This window comes from Corythoichthys intestinalis, chromosome 19, assembly GCF_030265065.1.
Source record: "Corythoichthys intestinalis isolate RoL2023-P3 chromosome 19, ASM3026506v1, whole genome shotgun sequence".
NCBI classification, from domain to species: Eukaryota; Metazoa; Chordata; class Actinopteri; order Syngnathiformes; family Syngnathidae; genus Corythoichthys; species Corythoichthys intestinalis.
This window is the reverse complement of record NC_080413.1, coordinates 26,480,416-26,504,432: the sequence shown is the minus strand read 5'-3', so window position 1 is coordinate 26,504,432 and position 24,017 is coordinate 26,480,416. Positions and strand designations below refer to the sequence as shown.

At 37.4% G+C, this 24,017-nt stretch overlaps 2 protein-coding genes across 3 annotated transcripts in view; one reads left to right on the top strand and one right to left on the bottom strand.

Moving 5' to 3' along the window:
* Nucleotides 1-16,548, bottom strand: part of knl1 (kinetochore scaffold 1) — a 40,251-nt gene extending 23,703 nt beyond the window's left edge. Inside the window, exons 1-15 of one of the 2 annotated variants that reach the window (XM_057823657.1) lie at nucleotides 16,404-16,548; nucleotides 12,556-12,617; nucleotides 12,432-12,471; nucleotides 6,843-6,902; nucleotides 6,654-6,736; nucleotides 6,526-6,581; nucleotides 6,419-6,437; nucleotides 6,274-6,317; nucleotides 6,141-6,190; nucleotides 5,399-6,074; nucleotides 1,690-1,705; nucleotides 1,563-1,603; nucleotides 1,420-1,469; nucleotides 482-992; nucleotides 360-391 (exon numbers count right to left, since the gene is read on the bottom strand). In XM_057823657.1, coding sequence (XP_057679640.1) covers nucleotides 360-391; nucleotides 482-992; nucleotides 1,420-1,469; nucleotides 1,563-1,603; nucleotides 1,690-1,705; nucleotides 5,399-6,074; nucleotides 6,141-6,190; nucleotides 6,274-6,317; nucleotides 6,419-6,437; nucleotides 6,526-6,581; nucleotides 6,654-6,736; nucleotides 6,843-6,902; nucleotides 12,432-12,471; nucleotides 12,556-12,584 — 1,707 coding nt within the window. In that variant the 5' untranslated portion in view covers nucleotides 12,585-12,617; nucleotides 16,404-16,548. The remainder of the gene's footprint in view (nucleotides 1-359; nucleotides 392-481; nucleotides 993-1,419; nucleotides 1,470-1,562; nucleotides 1,604-1,689; nucleotides 1,706-5,398; nucleotides 6,075-6,140; nucleotides 6,191-6,273; nucleotides 6,318-6,418; nucleotides 6,438-6,525; nucleotides 6,582-6,653; nucleotides 6,737-6,842; nucleotides 6,903-12,431; nucleotides 12,472-12,555; nucleotides 12,618-16,403) is intronic. The other variant, XM_057823659.1, reaches the window with a different exon arrangement.
* A 201-nt stretch (nucleotides 16,549-16,749) lies between these two features.
* knstrn (kinetochore localized astrin (SPAG5) binding protein) lies at nucleotides 16,750-22,550 on the top strand. Its single transcript, XM_057823289.1, has 7 exons — nucleotides 16,750-16,862; nucleotides 16,948-17,029; nucleotides 17,223-17,310; nucleotides 19,451-19,565; nucleotides 19,651-19,712; nucleotides 22,130-22,204; nucleotides 22,315-22,550. Exons 1-7 carry the CDS (start codon nucleotides 16,844-16,846, stop codon nucleotides 22,441-22,443), a joined length of 570 nt encoding a protein of 189 aa, XP_057679272.1. The 5' UTR covers nucleotides 16,750-16,843; the 3' UTR covers nucleotides 22,444-22,550.
* Nucleotides 22,551-24,017: the final 1,467 nt, after the last annotated feature.

Sequence of the window (24,017 nt, the reverse complement as noted above, 5' to 3'; positions counted from 1 at the left end):
TGATTCTTCTGCATATGCTGGTCAGTTTGTTCAGCGCATGCTGGATGTGAGTTAGTGCGCATGCGTACTACTTGAAAAGGCTCAGAGAAAAAAGAAAGTCTGAACGGGCATGCCCAAAAACATATGACGACAAATCCCATCAGGAACTGTAGTCTGAATTTAGTCTTTGAGTCCTCAGGTCCCAAACATTTATTGAATGTTGTTTAAAGTGACACTCCAGTGAATCTCAACATTAATAAAGTATTTTTGGGGTTAAAGAAAAGAGCTAAAACAGCACCAAATTTGAATCATAATATCTAATAAAATTCCCATCAAATATTTTATAGCACATTTAAAAAAAAAAAAAAAAAAAAACTTACCTGATGTTTCACCTTCGATGGGGTTCCATTCCCTGCGCAGATAGAAATTATTCCTTTAGTTCCCCTTAAATTCCGGAGGCAAATAAGGCACAAAACAATTTGCAGTTTGTGTGTTAATGTACCTGTAACATAGGATGACCTCTGTCGATCAGAGCACAGCTGTTGAAATTTTGTTTGTCCAACTTGAGGTTGCATTTTTTGTTCAAGCAGGGGATATTGGAGTGTCTCATAAGTTCCTGTATTTCCTAGAAGACCACCTTTTTGAAATCTTGTTATAACCTTGCTCAGGTCCTCTTTGGGTTGCTCAATTGCTTCCTTAATTTGAGACATGCGTGCATCTCCAGAAATAACCCTTTGGCATTCGGGTTTAAAGACGCTTGCAAGAAATTGTTTGAATTTGGGGTCCAAACTGATGTCTGATGAAACCGGTTGGGCAGCTGTTTCTTCATGTTTCCTTTCCGTAGAGGATTGTGAAATGTCTGTTTTTCCTCCATTGAAAGAAATTCCCAAATTTGGGGTTGAGGAAGATGACAGCTCATCCATTATTTTCACAGTATAGCTTTGTGTAATGTCCATACAGGTGTCGTCGGCTGTGGATTTTGTATTCTCTGTGCATTGTTGTTTTAAATTGTACTAAAAGAAAAAGAAATAAAATCTTATTATACAATCAGCAGTTGAGCACTATATTTTCAATTAACCCGAGACAGTTGGAAATCTAAGTACCGGTATGTTTAGTAATTTTAAATGTAAACAAATTGTGTGCACATTACAAAGAAGCTTTTTAATCTCTAGTTTTATCATGGCTTACGTTTCTTTGAGAATAAACCACATTTCTGCAAAAATCAAAACATTTTACTGTATAAAAAAAAAACACGCCCTAGATGGTTTTGAGATCTCCACGCTCCCCTGGCCTCACAGCAGTAACCTTTTTCTGTCGGGCTATATTAAAACCAAGGCAGGGCTGTACAGTTTAGTGGTACTTTATTTTCAAATACTGTAATGTAATCGTAATAACTCAGCATACTACAAGTAATTCATCTTACAGCATTTTAAAACTTACCATTTGCTGTTCACTAGCATGAGAAGACTGATTCTTGAATGAGATTGTATCTAAAAATGTAAAGCACATGTTGATACAATAACAATAATACAATAACGCATTAGAGAAATGCAGCTGATGTGGCTGAACAATGATCAACATACCAGTTATCTGAAGAGTATCTTCAGTGTTTCCCTTGTCATACCTTTTTGGGAATGAAACAACATGTGCTTGTTATATCGATTTCATATACCGTAAAGTTGGCAGGAAATAGAGTAAAATCAAACATACCTGTTTCCAAATGCTGCTGTTATAAAGAAAAGAAAAAGATGGTGTTTACCAAAGATGTTTCACTCTGGAAAATGAAATTACAACCAACTACCCAGTAAAAACAGGCTTTTCCCCTAGGATTTTTTTTTTTTAAACTGTCATTACGGTAGGCTCCATTGGAGTTGGATAGCCCCACATGTCATTCCGCAGAAAAATAATTTTTAAACATTTATTTTTTTCCAAGAAGAACCATAACAACGATCTATTTGAAATATTTAATTAGCTAAGCAAATGAAATATTTCGGAACGTGACGGTCAACATTTACGATGGAGTATTGGGGCAAAGTAAAATTAAAATAAATCAATTAATTAAAGGACTACAATATTAAAGTCGTACTGTTGCTACGAGGGGAAAAAACTATTATTACGTATGGGGTAACACAGCTGTATAAGCCACTACGCATTTCATGTACCTTAGCTGGGAGCTACGACAAAGCATTCGTATAAATCATTCTATGGATAATATTTGAAGTAGATGAGGCAAGAGAAAAAAAAGTCAAACTCTTACTACGAGAATGAATGTCGAATTAATAGTACGAGAATAAAAATCGTTTTACGGAGGGCTAATGTGGCTGAATAAGCAGCTACGTACTTTACGTAGCGCATTGCCGCCTCTGTTAAAATCAACAATATTGAAAGCATGTTGTTTTAGAATCGGTTTAACAAATAATGAAATGTTGCCTCATCTATGTCAAGTTATAATCAATAGAAAGATTTATACTAATGCTTCGTCGTAGCTCTCAACTACGGTACATGTACATAAACTCTTTTATTTGGCCCTAATACGTACTACATTACCACAACAATAATAGCCCTTCTGTTAACGGACCCTCGTCCGTTGACAACTTGAATCTTTTCTGAATACTTCAAACTACTCATCTTAAATTACAACCAGTTACATCGAACAAATGATACGCTAGGACGCGACAATCCGCGCCATAAAGAACGTAAACGTTATGTCAATGTCAATATTAAGGTTGTTTTTAGAGGCTTAAACTAGGCCTGTCGCGATAACAAATTTTAGTGTGCGATAATTTATCTCATAAATTATTGCGGTATGCGATATTATTGCGCCCCCCCCCCCCAATTTTTTAAAACCCAATTTACGATAACACACTGAGAATACAATATATATTAACAGATCAAGTACACCGATTTAAACGCGATATTTACTCTTAAATTCAAAAATACTTTTTAAGAAATCGCAACTAAAAACAATAGACCATGCTTCTTAAGTAAAAGACAACAATGTTAACACCGCACAGAAACACAGAATAAATAAAATGTGTTTACAAGAAAAAAAAATGCACTTAATAACTTAAGCATTTAGGCTAAAGATACACGATAATATCTGTCACCGATAATTATCGGCCGATAATGGCAATTATGACGTCACACAGATAATCCAGATAATAAAAAAATTCAACTGATAATGCAATCCGATAATTATATACTTGATTTAGCCTCCAAATGTGCGCAACCGAAGAATTCAGCACGCTGCCTCCTCAACCCCTCCCCTCTCTGAAGCCCTTGAGGGAGGAGGGGTTGAGAAGGCGGAGTTACACGACAGGAAGTAGCTGAATATTATGGCGGCTGTTACTAAAAAAAACGACGCTCTCGCCATCTGCGAAACATGTACCGTAGAAGTTCCACGAGGCAGAAAGAAAGTGTCCTCATTCAAAACCACTAACCCAGCAGCCATTTAAAACTGCATCACAAAGATTTTTGGAACGAATACGAGGCTGCTGCTAGCGGGAATGCTAAAGCTATTGTAAACACTAAGTTAAACTACAGGGCTTGTGACGATACAGAGTCGGGCTGTTTGGGAATGCAGCCCAAGGCGGGTGGTAAATTCGCATCTCAGGCTTAACACCGGCACGACTGGAGACCGATAGTCGGCAAGTAACCATCTTCCGACAGAGCCCGCCGCTCTGGCTGGTACGGCAGGCCGGCGGGGCGGGCCGAGCCCGGTTCCCCGGCCTCGGGACCTCCGGCGTTCCCCCACAGCATCACTGACCCACCCCCATACTTCACAGTGGGTATGAGGTGCTTTTCAGCATGCCCATCTTTCGTGGCACGCCAGACCCACTTAGAGTGTTTGTTGCCAAAAAGCTCAATCTTGGTCTCATCTGACCAAAGCACACGGTCCCAGTTGAAGCCTGGGACCGTGTGTATTTTTGTGTGAGATCACAGTGTGGGGCTGTTTCGCTTCCAAAGGCCCTGGGAACCTTGTTAGGGTGCATCATGAATGCTTTGAAATACTAGGACATTTTAAATCAAAATCTGTTGCCCTCTGCCCGAAAGCTGAAGATGGGTCGTCACTGGGTTTTTCAGCAAGACAATGACCCTAAACATATGACCAAATCTACACAGAAATGGTTCACCAGACACAAAATCAAGCTCCTCCCATGGCCATCTCAGTCCCCAGACCTTGTTTTGTTGGCAAAAGGGGATTGTACAAAGTATTAACACCAGGGGTGCTAATAATTGTGACACACATTATTTGATGTCAAATAATTTTTTCTTTATGTGGGATTTTTTTCCCCCTGAATCAACGCACTTGTATTGAAGGTTGGATTTTTCTCTTTTTTTCCATTAAGGTCCCATATTATTTGAATTAAAAAAATATATATATATCTATAAATTAGAAGCTAAAAAACACATCTTTTTCAGGGGTGCCAATAATTATGGAGGGCACTGTATATATATTTCATTTGCAAGGTGTGGCGGCATTTATTTTGGTGTGATGGTGTAGGAGGAAACCCTGAAAAAATGTTGAAAGCCCAACTATTACACAAAGGGCATTGTGAACGAAGTGGAAACTCTGATGCAAAAAAACAAAAAAGACAAAGAAAAATGGTCCAGTAAGTTTGTTGCTTGCTTCTACGTCAAAACACTGATCTCCCATCTCCAACTCCATCAATCACTTCAAGGTCCCACCTTCCCTCCCTCGACGTACACCCCCGCCACTTCTATCATCAACAACAATGTTGCAAGATTCCAACACGTTTAAATTAGAATGTAAATTCTACAGCATGCTAGCAAGAAGATAGCAAGTTCAAAGATGCTTTTTTCCATCATTGGATGCAGAGATGAACATTCAATTTTACACAAACTGTTGTGGCAAAGCCTCAACAATCAACATGGATTAATTTAATTTACGACAGCAATGTTCCGAAGTCAGTTGGGGATTGCAGGCTTTGCTAACAAACTTATACTTGTGGCTGGAGTTGCAACTACCATTCAACAAAAAGTATAGGTGAAATATTTTACTTCCTAAGATATATTTGTTACAAAAAATATCCGTAGTAAATATTTCTGTGGCTGTGATAGGAGCTAAAAAAGGTTAAAAAGGGATACATTGGCATTTGGCAAGTTGCTCTGGCAACACAAAAACTAATCACAGTATTGGTTCACAGGGTTGTCAATCATTCCCTCATCAATTAGACGCTAACTAATCGCAGGATTGATTTGCCGGCATGTCAATCATTTCTACATGACCTAACTTCAGACAACGAGACATTTTGGAGTGGGCTTGATAAATTGGGCAAAGGAGGCATTTTAAATATTTGAGGTTTGGGGAACATACTCAATTGGCTGCACATTTGCGTTCAAAAAAGTAATTGTTGGGCTTTGAAGGAAATCAAATGTGTTTAAAATAAATAAGCACCTTTTTGGTTAGATGATTCTTGCGTCATGCTGGTCTGCTTCTGTGGAGTCTTTGGGTTGTTTCTTTCTTGTGACACAGTATCGTACCGGGAGTACATTTTTGGTGTGGGAAAAAGACACTGAAAAGGATCATCAGCATCATCTGCCAATCCTGCATGAGTAGCTGTTATATCCATGTCATCATCATCATCTTGAGAGAGACCAATATTCCTGGAATTATGAGGCGATTTCCCATTTTCAAAATAAACTGGAGCTTGATTTTCCTTATTTAGGTCTACCCTCTGGCTTTTAATCTGGGGCATTCGTGTATGTGATGTTTCCAAAAGTGTCACATTTGATCCACAAGATTTTGAAAGGGATTGTTGGAAGTTGTTGGAGGAGGGATTCAAACCTGACGCTGATGACGTAGCTCTGAAATCTGCAATTCTGCCAGTGCATGGCATTTGCAACCCTCTAGCAAGGTGTGTGCTATGATTTAAGCTCATCCCCATGGATTCTCTATCAGCAGAGCTCATATTTCCACAAGAATCCAAGATGATTGCATTACTCTCTGGGGTGTCTAAATTATCATGATGAGAAATGTTGATACTGTGACTTTGGGTCATCTCCATGAAGACATCATTCTCAAAATAAACCACTGATTTCTCTCCAATGCCTTGCCCGGTTTCAAAGTTGTCCTGAAGATTAGTAAAATATAAATGAAAGGATTCATAGCTTTCCATCGTACCATAATGATCACTCACCTTTCCAATTAGTTCAGTGGCATGAAGAGGTGTAAATATATGTGAGATTCCTAGATTGATTTTAAACATAAATGGAAAATGTACTCAAAAACAGAAAGCGTTCTGAACAAAAGTTTTTTAAAAAAAAACATACCTTTTATTTGTTGAATCCTATCTTCACCTATTAGTACCTGGACACTAAAAGAGGACAAAATTAAATGTTACATCACACACGTGTGTGTATGTATATATACACATTTGCATATAAATAATTTGAAATGTTTTTCTTTTTTAATTACCTTTTTTGCATTGGGTTTTCTGTTAAGGAAAAAAATTAAACACAACAATGACATAACTGATGAATATTCAGTAATACAGTGAACCAGAAAGTCAATACTTTACACACCTGTAGACATTAATGCTTGGAATGGACTTTGGAGAGACGAGGCATTTTTCTCATCCCTTTGAACAGGAATAAAATATTAACGTGTGTTGTTGTTTTAACAAAAATATGTGTGGGTTCAGTTTTTTTACTTGGAAAAAAGAAGAACATCATTAGCTGGTGCAAAGCTAACTCTTCTGGAATTTCTTTTTTCACTCGGTTTGGCACATTGAACCTGAGTTAAAATAATACAAAAATAATTATACAAATATTGAATTATCCTCAAAGATAACAACATTCCTCAATTTCAGAATGAATCTTAAACCTATGCATCTCGTTACCTCATTTTCCCGTTGCTCTGGATCTTGGAATATAATGGATTTCCGTGGCACTTTAAGAATCTGAAAATTATCATTTAAAAAATTATGTAAAAAGAATAATTGTCAGTGTATAGTAGAGGTGGGAATCTTGGAGCACCTCACGATTCGATTACGATTCAGAGGCTACGATTCAATTATAAATTGATTATTGATGCACAACCCCCCCACAAGTCCCTTTTCTGTATCAGCAGCTTTAAACTACATTCAATCTTCAACAGAATAAATCGTAGCATTTTGCAGAAATATATTTTTATCCATCTAAAGGTGAACACGGGTATAAATGACAATGTGAGCTACTACTTTAATACAAATGGCTCAAAAAGTGCTTTTCTCATTTAAGTTGTGTAAACATGAACATGTAAACATTAACGGGTCTCACTGAGGCACAAATAATAAAAAAAATAAACCTCAAGTCCTTTTGCATCAGAACCTCAACAATATGCAGAACAGGTCAAGTGTGTTTATCAGCGACAACCATAATAGCTACGTTGTCTGTAACAATAGAAATGTTAGAAATTAGCAGCTCAACCACATTAGCAACCTTGTTCATCGCTCTTTTTTAAGCACGTATGCTTTCAGCTCCCAATCATCAGTTATGAAATTGGCTGTTACTGTAACAAACAATTCGGGGGCTACGGTTGTCCACGCATCTCATGTACATGTAACGGCGACTCTGTCTACATTCGACAGCGATAACATGATTTCTACTTTTCGTCTGCTTGTAGAGAGCCGGGACTGATGTGTCAGTGAAACCTCGGGTTTGGTATTTGTTGCCCTTCGTCATGTGGATAATTTGTAGAGTTTTCCACATTTTGACCGATATTCATATTAAAGGAGAGTATCAACAACAAATAGCTAGTAGGAGTAGCAACCTCTGTATATCTCACGATACAATTTGCAATACAAGGATCAACACAACGATTAGCTCATGATATGGTGATACAACATTTATCGAAACACTGCATGGGTCAAGAAATCAATATACAATATTCTATGATAAAAGCTATTGAAGAGAAAAACTAAATGGAAAAATGAACAATGTTTATTAATGGTACGTTTGCAGACAATCTGTCAAACCCCCGTGGAAAATGTCGAGCAAAAGAGGAAGGTTTTGTTCTATGATTAATAAGCATCTCTGGTGAGTACAATATACAGTACATTCAAGGTTTCTACAGGTATCAGCAAATCTCATTTAATGCTTTTTAATGTCACTTTAAACTAATTAAATGCTGATGCCCAACTGCAGATAGTTTCACACACACACACTTTGTAAGAGTTAAACAATGAATATTTTTAATAGTTGGAAATACAAATACAACTAAAACACAACAGCTTTTCTTACCCCCCCCCCACCACACCCTCTCTCTGACGTCACCTCTGCATAATCAAAATTAGATTTCAATAAATTATGTAAAAAAGGTTTTTTTAATCGTCAAGTATACATAATTTTCATTGCCTCAAATATTTAGTTTAATACTTTTTAAGGCCTGAATTTTGACAAAATCCATTTAATGACTTTTCGCGCTTTTTAATAATCCGCATAAACCCTAACATTGTTAATGGATGTGACGTCATGCACACTATTGTTATTATTAATGATTAAGGCTATTAAAGAGACTTCAAAACTCCTCTTTCAACTCCATCAACAGCAAAAAAGAGGATGAATGGATGGAGAAGTGCCGAGTTGATTGTATTCTTGCGTTAATTTATCATTGCTATTCTTGCATATTATTTCATCATGTGTTCTCTGATGTGTAAAGCACTCTGGTATAGCTGTGGCTGTTGTAAGAGCACCATAGAAATTAGGGCTGTCAAAATTATCGCGTTAACGGGTGGTAATTAATTTTTTTAATTAATCACGTTAAAATATTTGACACATTTAACGCACATGGCCGCTCAAACAGATTAAAATGACAGCACAGTGTCATATCCACTTGTTACTTGTGTTTTTTGTTTTGTCGCCCTCTGCTGGCGCTTGGGTGCGACTGATTTTATGGGTTTCAGCACCATGAGCATTGCGTAATTATTGACATAAAAAATGGCGAGCTACTAGTTTATTTTTTGATTGAAAATTTTACTAATTTTTATCAAAACGAAAACATTAAGAGGGGTTTTAATTAGGGCTGTCAAAATTATCGCGTTAACGCGCGGTAATTAATTTTTTAAATTAATCACGTTAAAATATTTGATGCAATTAACGCACATGTCCCGCTCAGAAAGTATTCTGCCTTTTGGTAAGTTTTACAGCAAGGCTTTTTGCGCTGTCCAACAGTAAACTCTTGTGGTCGCTTTGCGACATGGTTTATTATTTTCTTCTTTTCTTTCTTCATTATGGCTGCACGACGTCTCGGGCTGATAATGTTGTGCTTATATGATCCTTGGACAAGATTTGTCCGTAAGTATGGTTGTTGTAAAGAATGTACATATTATGTTAGTAAGCGAAATGTTATATTTTTTGTATGAGACGCTTTTTGTTTATGTTTAGTGAACCCGTATAGCGTGCTAAGCTAACGTTGTTGCTAATGCAATGCTTGTGTACTTTTATTTTGTAGTTTTACGACGGTCTAAAGAGGACAATGGTTTGAGGCCATTTTATCAATAAATCAGATGAAAAAGAAAGAAGTCTAATTATTAAGGCTTCGTTCACTAGCTGTCTAGCTTTGGAAAAGGTAGACGCTTCGGAGTGAGGACAGCATAGACAGATTTAAATGACAGTAGAGTGAAATGCCCACTACAGTCCTTATGTACCGTATGTTGAATGTATATATCCATCTTGTGTCTTATCTTTCCATTCCAACAATTTATTTTACAGAATATATATATATAAATTACAGAAAAATATGGCATATTTTATAGATGGTTTGAATTGCGATTAATTACAATTAATTAATTTTTAAGCTGTAATTAACTCGATTAAAAATTTTAATCGTTTGACAGCCCTAGTTTTATTATTAAAATTTCTATAACTTGTACTAACATTTTTAAGAACTACAAGTCTTTCTATCCATGGATCGCTTTAATAGACTTTTAATGCCATCTTGTTGATTTATTGTTATAATAAACAAATACAGTACTTATGTCCCGTATGTTGAATGTACAGTGGGGAGAACAAGTATTTGATACACTGCCAATGGGAAAACCCTTTGGCAGTGTATCAAATACTTGTTCTCCCCACTGTATATACCCTACCCACCGACGTCACAAAACCACGTGCTCGCTGTATGGTTCCGCCCACTTGTCCGTCATTTTGTCTCTGTATTAGCATTGGTTTCAATTGATCGAGGAATTTAAAATGCATTTCATGGAAGACCCGGTGCTTTCTGATGCCGTAAACTCACTGGATGTGTTGCATAAAAGGCGTTATGTGGAAAAGCTTCGTTCTATACAGTCGCCAGATCCATATTTGATGCCCAAATCGATGTTTTTCGACCCACTGTCTTCACCCTGTCTGCCTGACATCTGCTACGCTGATATTTACAATTATCTTGTCCACACAAAATCAGCCTATTCTCACGAAAAACTTCAAGAGCTTGGACGCTTATAAATACTTCGTTGCTGGTTGGGTGAAACAGGTACTCGTCCACGAAAATTCGGCAGGAATCTATCTTGTGCTTGGAAAGGTGAGTTACGAAATTTTCAATTCAAAATCTTTTGTTATTGCTAACATCCACTGTCAAGTCTAATGTATTTCATGTCGTTTGTCAATGGAGTTAGGGCTTTTAATGTTTATATGGTTTAGCGATAGCACTCTCACTACATACATACGTGTATGTTGTCGGCGATTAGCCTAGCAATGATCTTAATTGTGGTTGTCAGCCCAAAACCCTCTAAATATATATTAAATGCATCTTACCAGATATAAAATGACTACTACATAATCTGTGGTAATCGTTTGGAGCCCAGTTTTCTTGTCGAATTGCAGCAGCCCATCTCGCTCTCTCCTCTCCGTGTCTCTCGGAATCCCGTAGAACTTCCAAGTCTCTCCGTCTATCTTCTCTGTTATTGCAACCGACCGCCACACACGCCTTCACCATTTTGATTATTAATGTTAACGAGCAGAAAAACACGCCGTAAATAGGAGGAATGTACGTAGCCGTAACAGGTCTACACGATGTGTTGACGGACAAGTGGGCGGCACCAGTCAGGAGAGCGGAGTTATGACGTCACGTGGGTAGGGTCTATAGACCCTACTCACCTATGTCACAAAATGGGCGTGTCGCTGTTTCCGGCCACCATATTGTACCTATTTTTTAGACCTATTCTCATTGTTTTCAATTAGTCGAGCAAGTTATAGAGCAATTCATGGAAGCCCCGGTGTTATCTGACGCTGTAAACTCATTGGATGCGTTAAACTCATTGGATGCGTTGCATAAAAGGCGTTACGTGGAAAAGCTTCAGTTTATCCATTCGCCAGATCCGTATTTGATGCCTAAATCGATGTTTTTCGACCCGCTGACTTCGCCGTATTTACCTGACATCTGCTATCCTGATACTTACAACTATCTTGTCCACACAAAATCAGCCTATTCTCACGAAAGGTTGAAAAAAGCTTGGAGGCTTATAAATGCTACGTTGCTGGTTGGGTGAAACAGGTCCTCGTACACGAAAATTTGGCAGGAATCTTGTGCTCGGAAGGTGAGTTACGAAATTTTCAATTCAAAATCTTTTGTTCTTGCTAACATCCACTGTCAAGTCTAATGTATTTCATGTCATTTGTCAATGGAGCAAGGGCTTTTAATGTTTATATGGTTTAGCGATAGCACTCTCACTACATACATATATAATATGTAATAAAAATGAAGTGCGATAGCACTACTCCAGATTGTCCCTAGTTGAATTTATTTTTTGGCTTTTGGCCTCAATAGTGAAATTGTAAATTAATTGTATGACAACTGTCTGATTATCCCCTTATAATTATATATTTTTAGGTTGTTCATTCACAACGTCTGAGTGTTATGTTGTCGGCGATTAGCCTAGCAATGATCTTAATTGTGGTTGTCAGCCCAAAACCCTCTAAATATATATTAAATGTATCTTACCAGATATAAAATGACTACTACATAATCTGTGGTAGTCGTTTGGAGCCCAGTTTTCTCGTCGAATTGCAGCAGTCAATCTCGGTCTCCTCTTCGGGTCTCTCGGAATACGGTAAAACTTCAAGTCTCTCCGTCTATCTTCTCTGTTTTTGCAACCGACCGCCACACACGACTTCACCATTTTGATTATTAATGTTAACGAGCAGAAGAACACGCCATAATAGGAGGAATTTACGAAGCGCTAATGCATTAACATGACGAGTATACGGACAACATGGCACGGGGGTGTGGCTGTGACGTCACGTGAGTAGGGTCTATATATCCGTCTTGTGTCTTTCCTTTCCAACAATAATTTACAGAAAAATATGGCATATTTTATAGATGGTTTGAATTGCAATTAATTACGATTAATTAATTTTTAAGCTGTAATTAACTCGATTAAAAATTTTAATCGTTTGACAGCCCTAATATAAATACATTTCAGTTCAGTTTATTAGTCATTTGCGTTACTCACCGAGGAAATGCGTCTACTGGAGGAGTACACATTGTTCTCACTGTAACAAAAAACATAAATTTTAAATAACAAAGTGTAGTTTTACAAAGAACGTCATATTATCTTTGTCAAGTGTCTGACTCACTCATTCTTGCCAGAATCCATTGGCTCCATTTTCAACTAAAAGATAGTTGGAAGTTTTTTTTTCTGAAATGAAATCAATTATTATGTCATAAATATCGCTTAATTTATAATTTAACAAGAATATCATTGCAGAGGTTAAGATGAACAAACATAACAAGAAACGTTCAAATTTTCACACACAAGCGCATTCGCGATTCACACGTGTTTTTCAAATTCACAAATACGTCCGCGATTCTCACAAATACATTAGTCATTTTCGCATGTGTTTTTCAGATCCACAAATACGTCCCCGTCTTCCACATGTAATTTTCAAATCCACAAATACTTCCGCAAATTTCACGTGTTTTTTTTAATGATGTGCGTGCAATTATCATGACTTGACATTTTTTAAGTATTCAATTTTGCTTGTGACTTGTTAGAGCTTTGTTTTTTAACAGCGAACACGCGCATTTAGTTTTGAGACAAACGTCACTCGATGTCTGACCAAGATTTTCTCACACACAACAAGCCGACAATTTTCACGTGTCTCAAAACACCTCCGTTTTCACCCGATAGGTGGAAGTATTGAGCGCATAGAAAGGTCAAAAGTACCCATCAAAAGAGATCACATACTGACATCTAGCGGGTGACATAACACCGGGCAACAGATAAACAGGTGTTTTGGGACAGTTGGCCATTCGTTTTTCCTTCTAATGTTGGAAAACAAGCCCAATTTTTATGTGTGTTAACAAAAAAAAAAAAAAAAAAAAAAAAGAAATGAATCATCTCCCGTTTCCCAATTAAAAACCGCAAATTCAATAACGGAAACGAGCCTTAATCCATCTTTCAAAAAAAAAAAAAAAAAAAAAAAAAAAAACAGAAAGATGAAGAATCAACAATACAAACCAAAACCAAAACAAAACAAACAAATATGGCAGAGGGCATAAACATTTCAAACATTACAAATCAGAGAAAAAAAACAAACAATGAATAATGCTGTAATCAATTATTCACAAAGTTTTTCACAAATATTGTTTTTTCCGCTTTTAGGTTAGATTTAAAGAAAAAACAGATTTATGTAGCACACACTCTCATTATGAAAGTGAATTATTTGATTTTTTTTTATGATTTATGTAGCACACACTCTCATTATGAAAGTGAATTATTTGATTTAAAAAAAAAAAAAAAAAAAAAAAAAAAAACAGATTTATGTAGCACACACTCTCGTTATGAAAGTGAGATTTTTAAAAAATCTTGCCAAATATAAATTTGTGGAGGTAGAATTTCGATAGCAAAATGAGAAGATTACTAATAAAAACACTCATTCTTGCGATTATTACAGAAACAAAAAATGACATTTTCCCATTTGAGGAGTTTGAAGTCCACACGTAGGTTCCTGATGATGAACTTGCAAAGTTCTTTCCAAAACTTATTGGAAAAAGAGCAGGAACAAAAAAGGTGCTGAACTGTCTCTGGATGATTTCCACAGAAAAATAAAAGTTTGTCTCAATGTCCCGCTTGATAGTATCTATGGATAATTTTGAAAGCGACTTCTTTGACCTTACTTGTCAACGGAAACATATTGGGGATAGTCCATACCTTAGACCAAATGATATGTCCAACATATTGATTCCAAAAAGACTTAAGATATGGTGTGGATCTAATCTCATTCTGAAATAGAGATCAAGTGTATCTATTCGAATTTTTGTAATGTAGTTAACATAATTTACCCACACTTGAATTTAGTATATTTGGAGGAGATAAAGTTTGAAATGGCATGGTTACATTACATTTCTGCACAGCATAATGAATCCTGAAGGAATCGCATCATAAACAATAGCATATTGCTGAGGTCTAACTGGTAACTGAAAATAATAATAAAAACTCCGCGTAAGACTTCAGGTGCCCGTTGCAATTAAAAAGTTGTGACACAAAAATGATTTTCTTCTGCATCAAATTGTCCAAGAATAAAGATTTGTTTTTGTAAAGAATTCAATAAGCCATGACCCGGAAGACGATGCCTGGTTGAAGAAGAACTTTTTCCGGGTCAAGGCTCATCTTAAAAGCGAACTCGTAGGAAAACAAATATTGAAGGATATAGATATAGAAGGAAAAACAAACGGCCAAAAGGTACACGGACCGTCTTGATAGTTCTTGAAGTTTGGGAATCATACCTTTATAGTCTATGCCAGACATGTCCAAAGTCCGGCCCGGGGGCCAAATACGGCCCGTGGTCAAATTTTCCCCGGCCCCCAGCCTCTGTCATAAAATCAATAAGGTCTGGCCCGCACACAGACTTAATAAATTGGTCAGCAGTACTGCTAGCAGCATATGAAGTAGCTTACACAATAAATGCTGCTCCTCATTTACCCACTAAAAGGCAGCAACACACTAAGCAACATTACCCGTGTGACCCTTTACTTCCAATTTTCTAAAATGGCGACAATCAACAACAAAAAAGTTGACTGCGACGGCCGACGCCTCAAGGTTAGCTGGATATTGGACTATTTCTTTACCAAAATACGCAACAACTGTGTCTGCCTCATTTGCAAAGAGACAGTCGCTGTTTTTAAAAAGTTCAATGTAAGGCGATATTACCAAACAAGACACGCTGACATGTACGACAAGATTACAGGGAAGAAACGCAGCAAGAAATTGCAGCAAGTTTAATTTCACAGGAGCGGTATTTCGCAAGAGCCTGAGAGTCGAAAGAGAACACCACAAAGGCTAGTTGCAAGATTGTTGAAATTATTGATTTAAAAAAATAATAAAGCAAATGTGACACACAGAATGGCTTGCTAAAATGTGCTTAAATATATTGTTCTACGTGAAGGACGTCGGCCAAGGTCGGCCCCCCACATTTTTACCACACCAAATCTGGCCCCCTTTGCAAAACGTTTGGACACTCCTGGTCTATGCGCTTTATAGTGCCACCTATCGGATGGAAACGGAGGTGTTTTGAGACATGTGAAAATTGTCGGCTTGTTGTGTGTGAGAAAATCTTGGTCATTAAAAAAACACGTGAAATTTGCGGAAGTATTTGTGGATTTGAAAATTACATGTGGAAAACGCGGACGTATTTGTGGATCTGAAAAACACATGCGAAAATGACTAATGTATTTGTGAGAATCGCGGACGTATTTGTGAATTTGAAAAACACATGTGTGAATCGCGAATGCGCTTGTGTGTGAAAATTTGAACGTTTCTTGTTATGTTTGTCTCAAAAAGAAATGCACGCGGCCGCCGATTCACAAATACAATTCGAATGTTTGCAAACAATAATTCATGATGAGTGCACGCACAACATAAAAAAACACACGTAAAACTCACGGATATATTTGTGGATTATAAAAGCACATGTGAAACTCACGAATATATTTGTGGATCTCGAAAATACATGTGAAAATCTTGGATATATTTGTGCATCTACAAAAAATATGTGTGAATCGCGGATGTATTTGTGAGAATATTTTTGAGACAAATCTCTCCCCATTTTTGAGACAAATCTCTCCCCATATACGTTTACTCTAACACGCCTAGAATCGAATGCACTAAAACTTTCTCTGCTTTCTCCATCTACATGCGATCCTGGACTATTTTGGCATCCTCCACACGGCCATTGTCAACATCATCTTCATGCCGCCCACATTGCTATCTTTTTCAACAACCATCAACGTCCAGCCGTTTCAACCGCTTTAACGTTTTTCATAATTAAAGATCTCCAAATAACTATATTGACCGGGCTCAGTGACCCTCAAAGAGACAAAAATTAAGGTAAATTATTTTCGCTTGTAGGCTTCTCGAGCCATTAGCATTATCGTAGCTTGCTATTAACCAAATATATAACTATAATAATTAAGTCAGACGTACCTCGTAGTTCCTACTTGTGAAATCTCTTAATGCACAGATAAATATTGTTTCTCGTTAACAAATAGTTGTATCCATAAAGCAAAAGCTAAATTTGTTGAACGAACATTTTTATCTAGGCATCAGTTTGCTTCGACGGGAAGCTAACGTCAAGTTTTGAATTTAGCCGCCACCGCGCATGCGCACTATATAAATAGTGTTACAATGAATTATTATATATTATTAATTAATATATTTTTGTTATTTGATTCATTAATAGTCGTCTACTGTATGCAAGTTTAAAAAATCCAGGGCAATTTAATTTTCAGAGTCGACTAAACGCATACAGGAAATTACGTTTAAAGCGGATATTCGGTAGGAAGGCTTGTTTTATATTTTTTGAAATTATTGTGCGGGTAAATATTTTGACGACACGTTTTGTGTAACGTTCTGATTACGAAAAGATGTCAAAATTTCCAAGAGGTAAGCACAATCGCTTACAGCCGCATTCTTTAGTTTTTTTAATGTGTTAGTATAACGGATTGAATTCTGGATCGATCTTTTGCAGGCGTTCCGAAATCTGCTTATAAAAAAGAGATGAAGGACGCTTCGGCTAAAAGTGGTGTCGGCAAACAGAAAGAAGTAGCGGGGTGAGAAATCATGAACAATACTTGAGAGGTCACACCTGTAAATCGATAACAGTTTAGCGACTAAATTTAATGGTGAAGCAAATGTTTGCAAATGCATACAGATGTTTTGCGATCCAGAAAAGGTGGTGATTTCATTGACCTGATTCATTAAAACACATACGTAATGTCTAATTTTGCCATGGGTTTCAATAAGATATGGCCTGCACGGAGAACTGAAGGAGCAAAATCAGCAACTGGCTGCTGCAAAAGAGGAACTGCAGAAAGAACTAACAGAAACGCAGGTATAGAAAGATATCATCACAGATTTACACTATGATGCCATTATATAGGGCGGAAAACACTCGGGTGACTTGAAGTTCTGCTCTGAGACCCCCAATTTTGCCAAATTTCAAAATTGTCCTATATGCATGTGTGATACATCATTGGAAAGCTTAAAATCTCAATTTTCTGGCGGAAGAAAAATTTTGAACAGGAAGGCATAAAAAAAACAATAAATTAATTAAACAGCAAAACCCTAACTAAATGTGAGGGCATGAGAGAGCATAATTAAAGACGCCATGATTTTAATGAGATAGTATCACGTACTTACCTCTTTTCGATCCAAAAACTCCATGTAGCTTGTCTCACCGAGTGTCAAGACACAGCTATGAAAGGCCACAACCGGATTTTGGTGGGATTTTATGGGTGAAACACGGTAATATAACAAGGGTCGCGATGCAGAAATCGCAGACATCAAGGAGTGGTCAAGATTTTATTTTTCATCTATTTACTCTTTTCAATGTTTTTTTTTTCTTTTCTTTTTTTGGTTTGATTATTTATCATCTATAGACCCTACCCACGTGACGTCACAACTCCTTCCTCCTGACTGGTGCCGCCCAATTGTCCGTCAACACATCATGTTTACCTGTTACGGCTACGTACATTCCTCCTATTTACGACGTGTTTTTCTGCTCGGTAACATTAATAATCAAAATGGTGAAGGCGTGTGTGGCGGTCGGTTGCAATAACAGAGAAGATAGACGGAGAAGACGGAGAGACTTGAAGTTCTACCGGATTCCGAGAGACCCGGAGAGAAGAGAGCGAGATAGGCTGCTGCAATTCGACGAGAAAACTGGGCTCCAAACGATTACCACAGATTATGTAGTAGTCATTTTATATCTGGTAAGATGCCTTTAATATATATTTAGAGGGTTTTGGGCTGACAACCACAATTAAGATCATTGCTAGGCTAATCGCCGACAACATACACGTATGTATGTAGTGAGAGTGCTATCGCTAAACCATATAAACATTAAAAGCCCTAACTCCATTGACAAACGACATGAAATACATTAGACTTGACAGTGGATGTTAGCAATAACAAAAGATTCTGAATTGAAAATTTCGTAACTCACCTTTCCAAGCACAAGATAGATTCCTGCCGAATTTTCGTGGACGAGGACCTGTTTCACCCAACCAGCAACGAAGTATTTATAAGCCTCCAAGCTCTTAAAGTTTTTCAAACTTTCGTGAGAATAGGCTGATTTTGTGTGGACAAGATAGTTGTACATATCAGGGTAGCTAGCAGATGTCAGACAAATACGGCGGAGACAGCGGGTCGAAAAACATCGATTTAGGCATCAAATATGGATCTGGCGAATGGATAAACTGAAGCTTTTCCACATAACGCCTTTTATGCAACGCATCAAGTGAGTTTACGGCATCCGAAAGCACCGGGTCTTCCATGAAATGCATTATAAATTGCTCGATCAATTGAGACCATTGATAATACAGACACAAAATGACGGACAAGGGGGCGGAACCATACAGCGAGCACGTGATTTTGTGACGTCGGTGGGTAGGGTCTATATCATCTAACATATTGGGGAAAATGCGACACTAACAAAAAAGTACCATTAAGCGATAGTTATGAGGTAGATATCCGTGACTTATTTACAGACACAATTTTTTCATTGTGACGTAATTTGTTTAAAAGTTTAAAATATGTGAGTGAATAATTTTTTTAAGTGTTTTTTTTTTTTTTTTTAAACTAAATACAAGACATCAATTAATGATTCTAAGCTTAAAATGATAGACATTTCGAATAATAATATTACTTCTTTTTATGGTTGGGTTGAAACAAGCCGTTGCACGGTGTCTGTAAACAGGGGTCTCCAGGGTAAAAGGGACAAATTAAAAATAGTTTGGGGGCTTAATGCGCCATGAAACTGCTATGGCAGCATATAGACGTATTGTTCTATCAAACACAACCGTTCTTTTGGCTTAAAATACAGCAGTTTATTTTAAAGAGGGGTGCCAAAGCAAAAACTGCTTTTTCAGCCTTGTCTGTGTTTTCCGCCATATATATTTACAGCAGAAGTGGTATTGCAAATATATATATATATATATATATTTTTTTTTTTTTTTTTTTTTTTAACACAGCTAAGAGTTACCCATTTGGAGCAACAGTTCAGTGTCCTTGAAAAGGAGAATTGTGAGGTGAAGAAAAAACTTCATGACTGTCAGATAATTCTAGTTGCTGAAAAAATGGACCCTAGTAAGTATGCTTTAAAGTATTTTGCTCAATTTTTTCTGTGTGGAACATAGTGGAAATTGAAATTCAGTCTGATCGCTGCTTTCAGTTTCAGGTGAAGTAATTGTAAAAGCTGTACATGAGAATGAAGAAGAAAGAAAAGAAGTCATGGTATGCAAATGTATTTCTATATCTTTGTGCATGACTTCATCTTCAGGCATGAAAATCTCTCACCTTTCGGCGAAATTCGCCGTTTTGAAGTCAAAAAGGGCGACCTACGTGAATTGCGTAGATCCGAGGAGAAATTCTTTTTTGGGGGGGGGGGGGTTTATTTAATTATTATTATTATCATCATGTGATTAACTTAGTACGTAAACTGAGCACTTAAGAACACAGTCAGCAAATCCTTCTAGATGCTTCGTTGACGAGAACCAATCATCGGCCCAAGCTGCGTTCCATTATTCCAAACGCGCGCACTCCTTACGCGTGTACATGGAGTGCTCGGAGAGCCTTCGGTTGCATTGCAAAGCTGCGAAAACAAAAAGCAGGCCTTATCCACAACGGGGCAGACCAGAGCGCAGCATACACACTTGCCTGTATTTGCCAGCAGATTGAATTTGGTGAGTAATGGTTTCAATCGTTTTCACGTTTTGCGATATAAAAAAGTTACTGCCATTCGTTGCAGCTTGCGTTGAACACTGCCAGAGCTAGCCAAATCTCCCATGAAAAAAAATAGCTCCCGTTAAATTGGCGTCAAGCTTGTGTATTTAGCGGTAATATAAACGAAGAAACATACTGTTGAGTCAAATTAAGCGGCATTCTCTCGGATGGAGGGGGCGCCTCACATCGCTCCCATCGTCCGCCGGAGACGCGTTATTTTCGGCTTGGATTTGAGCTGACGGCCGGTGTCGGCACAACAGCGGCCCGACGAGTGGTGGGAATGAATCCTGCTTCTTAAAGCTTTTCAGAAATACAGGGATCCCTCGTTTTTCGCGGTTAATGGGGACCAGAACCCGCCGCAATAAGTGAAAACCGCGAAGTAGCGCCCCCCCCCCCTCCCCCCATTTTTTTGTGCGTGTTCAATGCATTTATTCAGATTTTACATTGGAAAAAAGATACATATATATATGACATGTTTTTTCACCAAAGTATCATTTATAAATGGTTTTCAAGCACTTCAAAATGTAAGAATTATGATAAGTTTTAAACATGTTACTGCCCCACCGAATTATTTTTAAACAAGAATAAAGTAGTTAGAAAATGCTTGGCTTTATTAAAAGCTTCATAGTGAGTCTACTCAAACCCTCTCAGGCTTTGGTAAACGGTGATTGGCACATGTGCAAAGTTTTTCTTTTTATATATATTTTTTTGTTTGAAGCAACTTATTTGATTGAATAATAAAGACACAAATGTCCTAGCCAAAATGTGGCCCAAATGCAAAACATTACTTAAATGGAAAAATTTGTTTCAATCAAGAAAAATAGTTTTCAAATGCTTTTTTTGTCTCAAATTTATTATTGCAATCAAAAACATTTTTTTTAATTGAAGCTACTTTTTGGGATTAAAAGTATATACTGTATTTTGATTGAAGCAACTTTGTTTTTGATAGAAGTAACTTTGTTTTTTGATTGAATAATAAAAACACAAATCTAACTCTATCGTTATTGAGTGAGAAAGAAATTAAGAAAGCTTTAAAACTAAAATCCACCGGGGAGTCTGTTTGTTTTTTTAAATATTTATATTTCATTACATAGACATGCGTCGTAGGGAAGGGAGATTGAGGGATAAAAAAAAAAAAGAGTTAGATGAGGCTGCTAAAGGCAGTGGATACCTCATCAGCTGGGTGAATAGCAGACCTGGTAAGAACAAGTTTGCAAGGATAGTCGGGTATTAAATCCAATTATAAACACAATTACATTGTTATTTTTCTATAAGATTTTTATGTAATTGCTTTATTAATCATTAGGTGCTAGAGTTGTTAAGTATGGATAATAATGAAATAATAGTTTTAAGAAAACTGCTGTTGGTGGCTCAGTGACCATCTGATGTGGTTTGTTCTCAGATGAACAAGTTGAGGAAGGAAGTTTTGATGCAGAGGTTGAAGGAAGAAAAGAGGCAGACTGACTGAGTCACAGCCAGAAAGTGTTGATGACAGTTTTGATTTCCTTTCACTGTTGCCCCCTCCCAATTAAAGTATGTCACAGTCGCAGCCAATTATTATCTAAAGCTGGTTAAAATTTAAGTTATGTTGTTTTAAGGTGTATTAAATACTTGTTCATGTGCCCCTTTTGATCTACGAGCACCCACCCCTCCACCGGTCTCTGCATGGCCCTGCTGAAACACAGTGTGGGTCGACAGAGCTCAATATTTTGTTGGGGTGTACAATACAGTGTACTGGAACATATTTCTTCCACACCCTTCTCACCTTTTTAACCACTGACCCATTTTCATGCCTGTCATCTTATCTTAACTTGTGTAAAATAAAATATGGATAGTAGCAAGTGTTGTGAATACTAGTATTGTAACATCATCTGCAGTTTGGCTCAGTCCACAAAACCGATTATTACAACACTTCTGTCCTATTCTAGCATGTCGCCACAGAACTACTAAATTCACTAAAAGCTTTTGACGCCATTGCTACTCAGCAACGTTCTCGCCTGCAGGTAACCATTATTGTTATTTCTGTATTTTGATTAGTATTATTATAAGTACTTTTACATGACTATTAAGAGTTAAAAATATCTGCATGTTTTGACATTTTTCACATCTTTAGGAAATCCAGAAAACGGTGTTAGACTTGAATGGAGAACGGGATCGTATCATGCAAGAGAGGCAGACCTTCATTCTTGAAGCTGATGACCTAGAAAAAGCGCTAATGGAGGCAGAAGCACTATTATTGTAAATGAGTCCAGTAGTCTTATTTGAAGTTTGTATGTCAGTGAATGACATGGTTCTAAATGTGTTTGTTGTTGCAGTTCATATGTGTAAGTTCATTATATCTTGTTTAATGTTTTTGTAATTCAATCTTAATAAAGATTATCACATTTATGTGTATTCATTTGTTTCACGATCTATAAAAATGATTTTATTTACAAGGATGGCTAATAATTGTGCTGAGCTGTAAGTATATATACTGTATATAATGTAAAAGTAAATGTAATTTATTTCTTCATAAACCTTTTAGAAATTATTGTGGTAAAGCTCCAGTGAAGTACTTCCAAAACATACAGTGCTGCCCCAAAGTATTTGCACCCCTGCAATTGTGTCAAATAATGCTCAATTTCTCTCTGAAAATGATTGCAATTACAAATGTTTTGGTAGTAATATCTTCTTTTATTTTGCTTGCAATTAAAAAAAAAAAAGAGAGAATGAAAAAAAAATTTTTTACACAAAACTCCAAAAATGGGCTGGACAAAAGTATTGGCACCCTCAGCCTAATGCTTGGTAGCACAACCTTTAGACAAAATAACGGCGAACAACCGCTTCCGGTATCAATCAATGAGTTTCTTACAATGCTCTGGTAATATTTTAGACCATTCTTTTTTGGCCAACTGCTCCAGTTCTGAGATTTGAAGGGTGCCTTCTCCAAACTGCCGTTTTCAGATCTCTCCACAGGTGTTCTATGGGATTCAGGTCTGGAATCATTGCTGGCCACTTTAGAAGTCTCCAGTGCTTTCTCTCAAACCATTTTCTAGTATGTTTTGGGTCATTGTCCTGCTGGAAGACCCATGACCTCTGAGGGAGACCCAGCTTTCTCACACTGGGCCCTACATTATGTGCAAAATTTGTTTGTAGTCTTCAAACTTCATAATGACATGCACACGGTCAAGCAGTCCAGTGCCAGAGTAAGCAAAGCAACCCCAAAACATCAGGGAACCTCCACCATGTTTGACTGTGGGGACCCTGTTCTTTTCTTTGAAGGCCTCATTTTTTCCCTGTAAACTCTATGTTGATGCCTTTTTTCCAAAAAAGCTCTACTTTTGTCTCATCTGACCAGAGAACATTCTTCTAAAATGTTTTTAGCTTTCTCAGGTAAGTCGTGGCAAACTCCAGCCTGGTTTTTTATGTCTCTGGGTCAGAAGTGGGGTCTTCCTGGGTATCCTAACATAGAGTCCCTTTTCATTCAGACGCCGACGGATAGTACGAGTTGACACTTGTACCCTCGGACTGCAGGACAGCTTGAACTTGTTTGGAAGTTGTTTATCCACCATCCGCACAATCTTTCGTTGAAATCTCTTGTCAATTTTTCTTTTCGGTCCACATCTAGGGAGGTTAGCCACAGTGCCGTGGGCTTTACACTTATTGATGACACTGCGCACGGTAGACACAGGAACATTCAGGTCTTTGGAGATGCACTTGTAGCCTTGAGATTGCCCGTTCTTTTCTCACAATTTTGCTTCTTAAGTCCTCAAACAGTTCTTTGGTCTTCTTTCTTTTCTCCATTCTCAGTGATGTACACACAATGACACAGGAGGT

Coding starts and splice junctions, on each gene's coding strand:
- knstrn (XM_057823289.1), top strand. Junction 17,030..17,222: donor AAACAGAAAGAAGTAGCGGG/GTGAGAAATCAT, acceptor GGTTTCAATAAG/ATATGGCCTGCACGGAGAAC. Junction 17,311..19,450: donor AAGAACTAACAGAAACGCAG/GTATAGAAAGAT, acceptor TTTTTAACACAG/CTAAGAGTTACCCATTTGGA.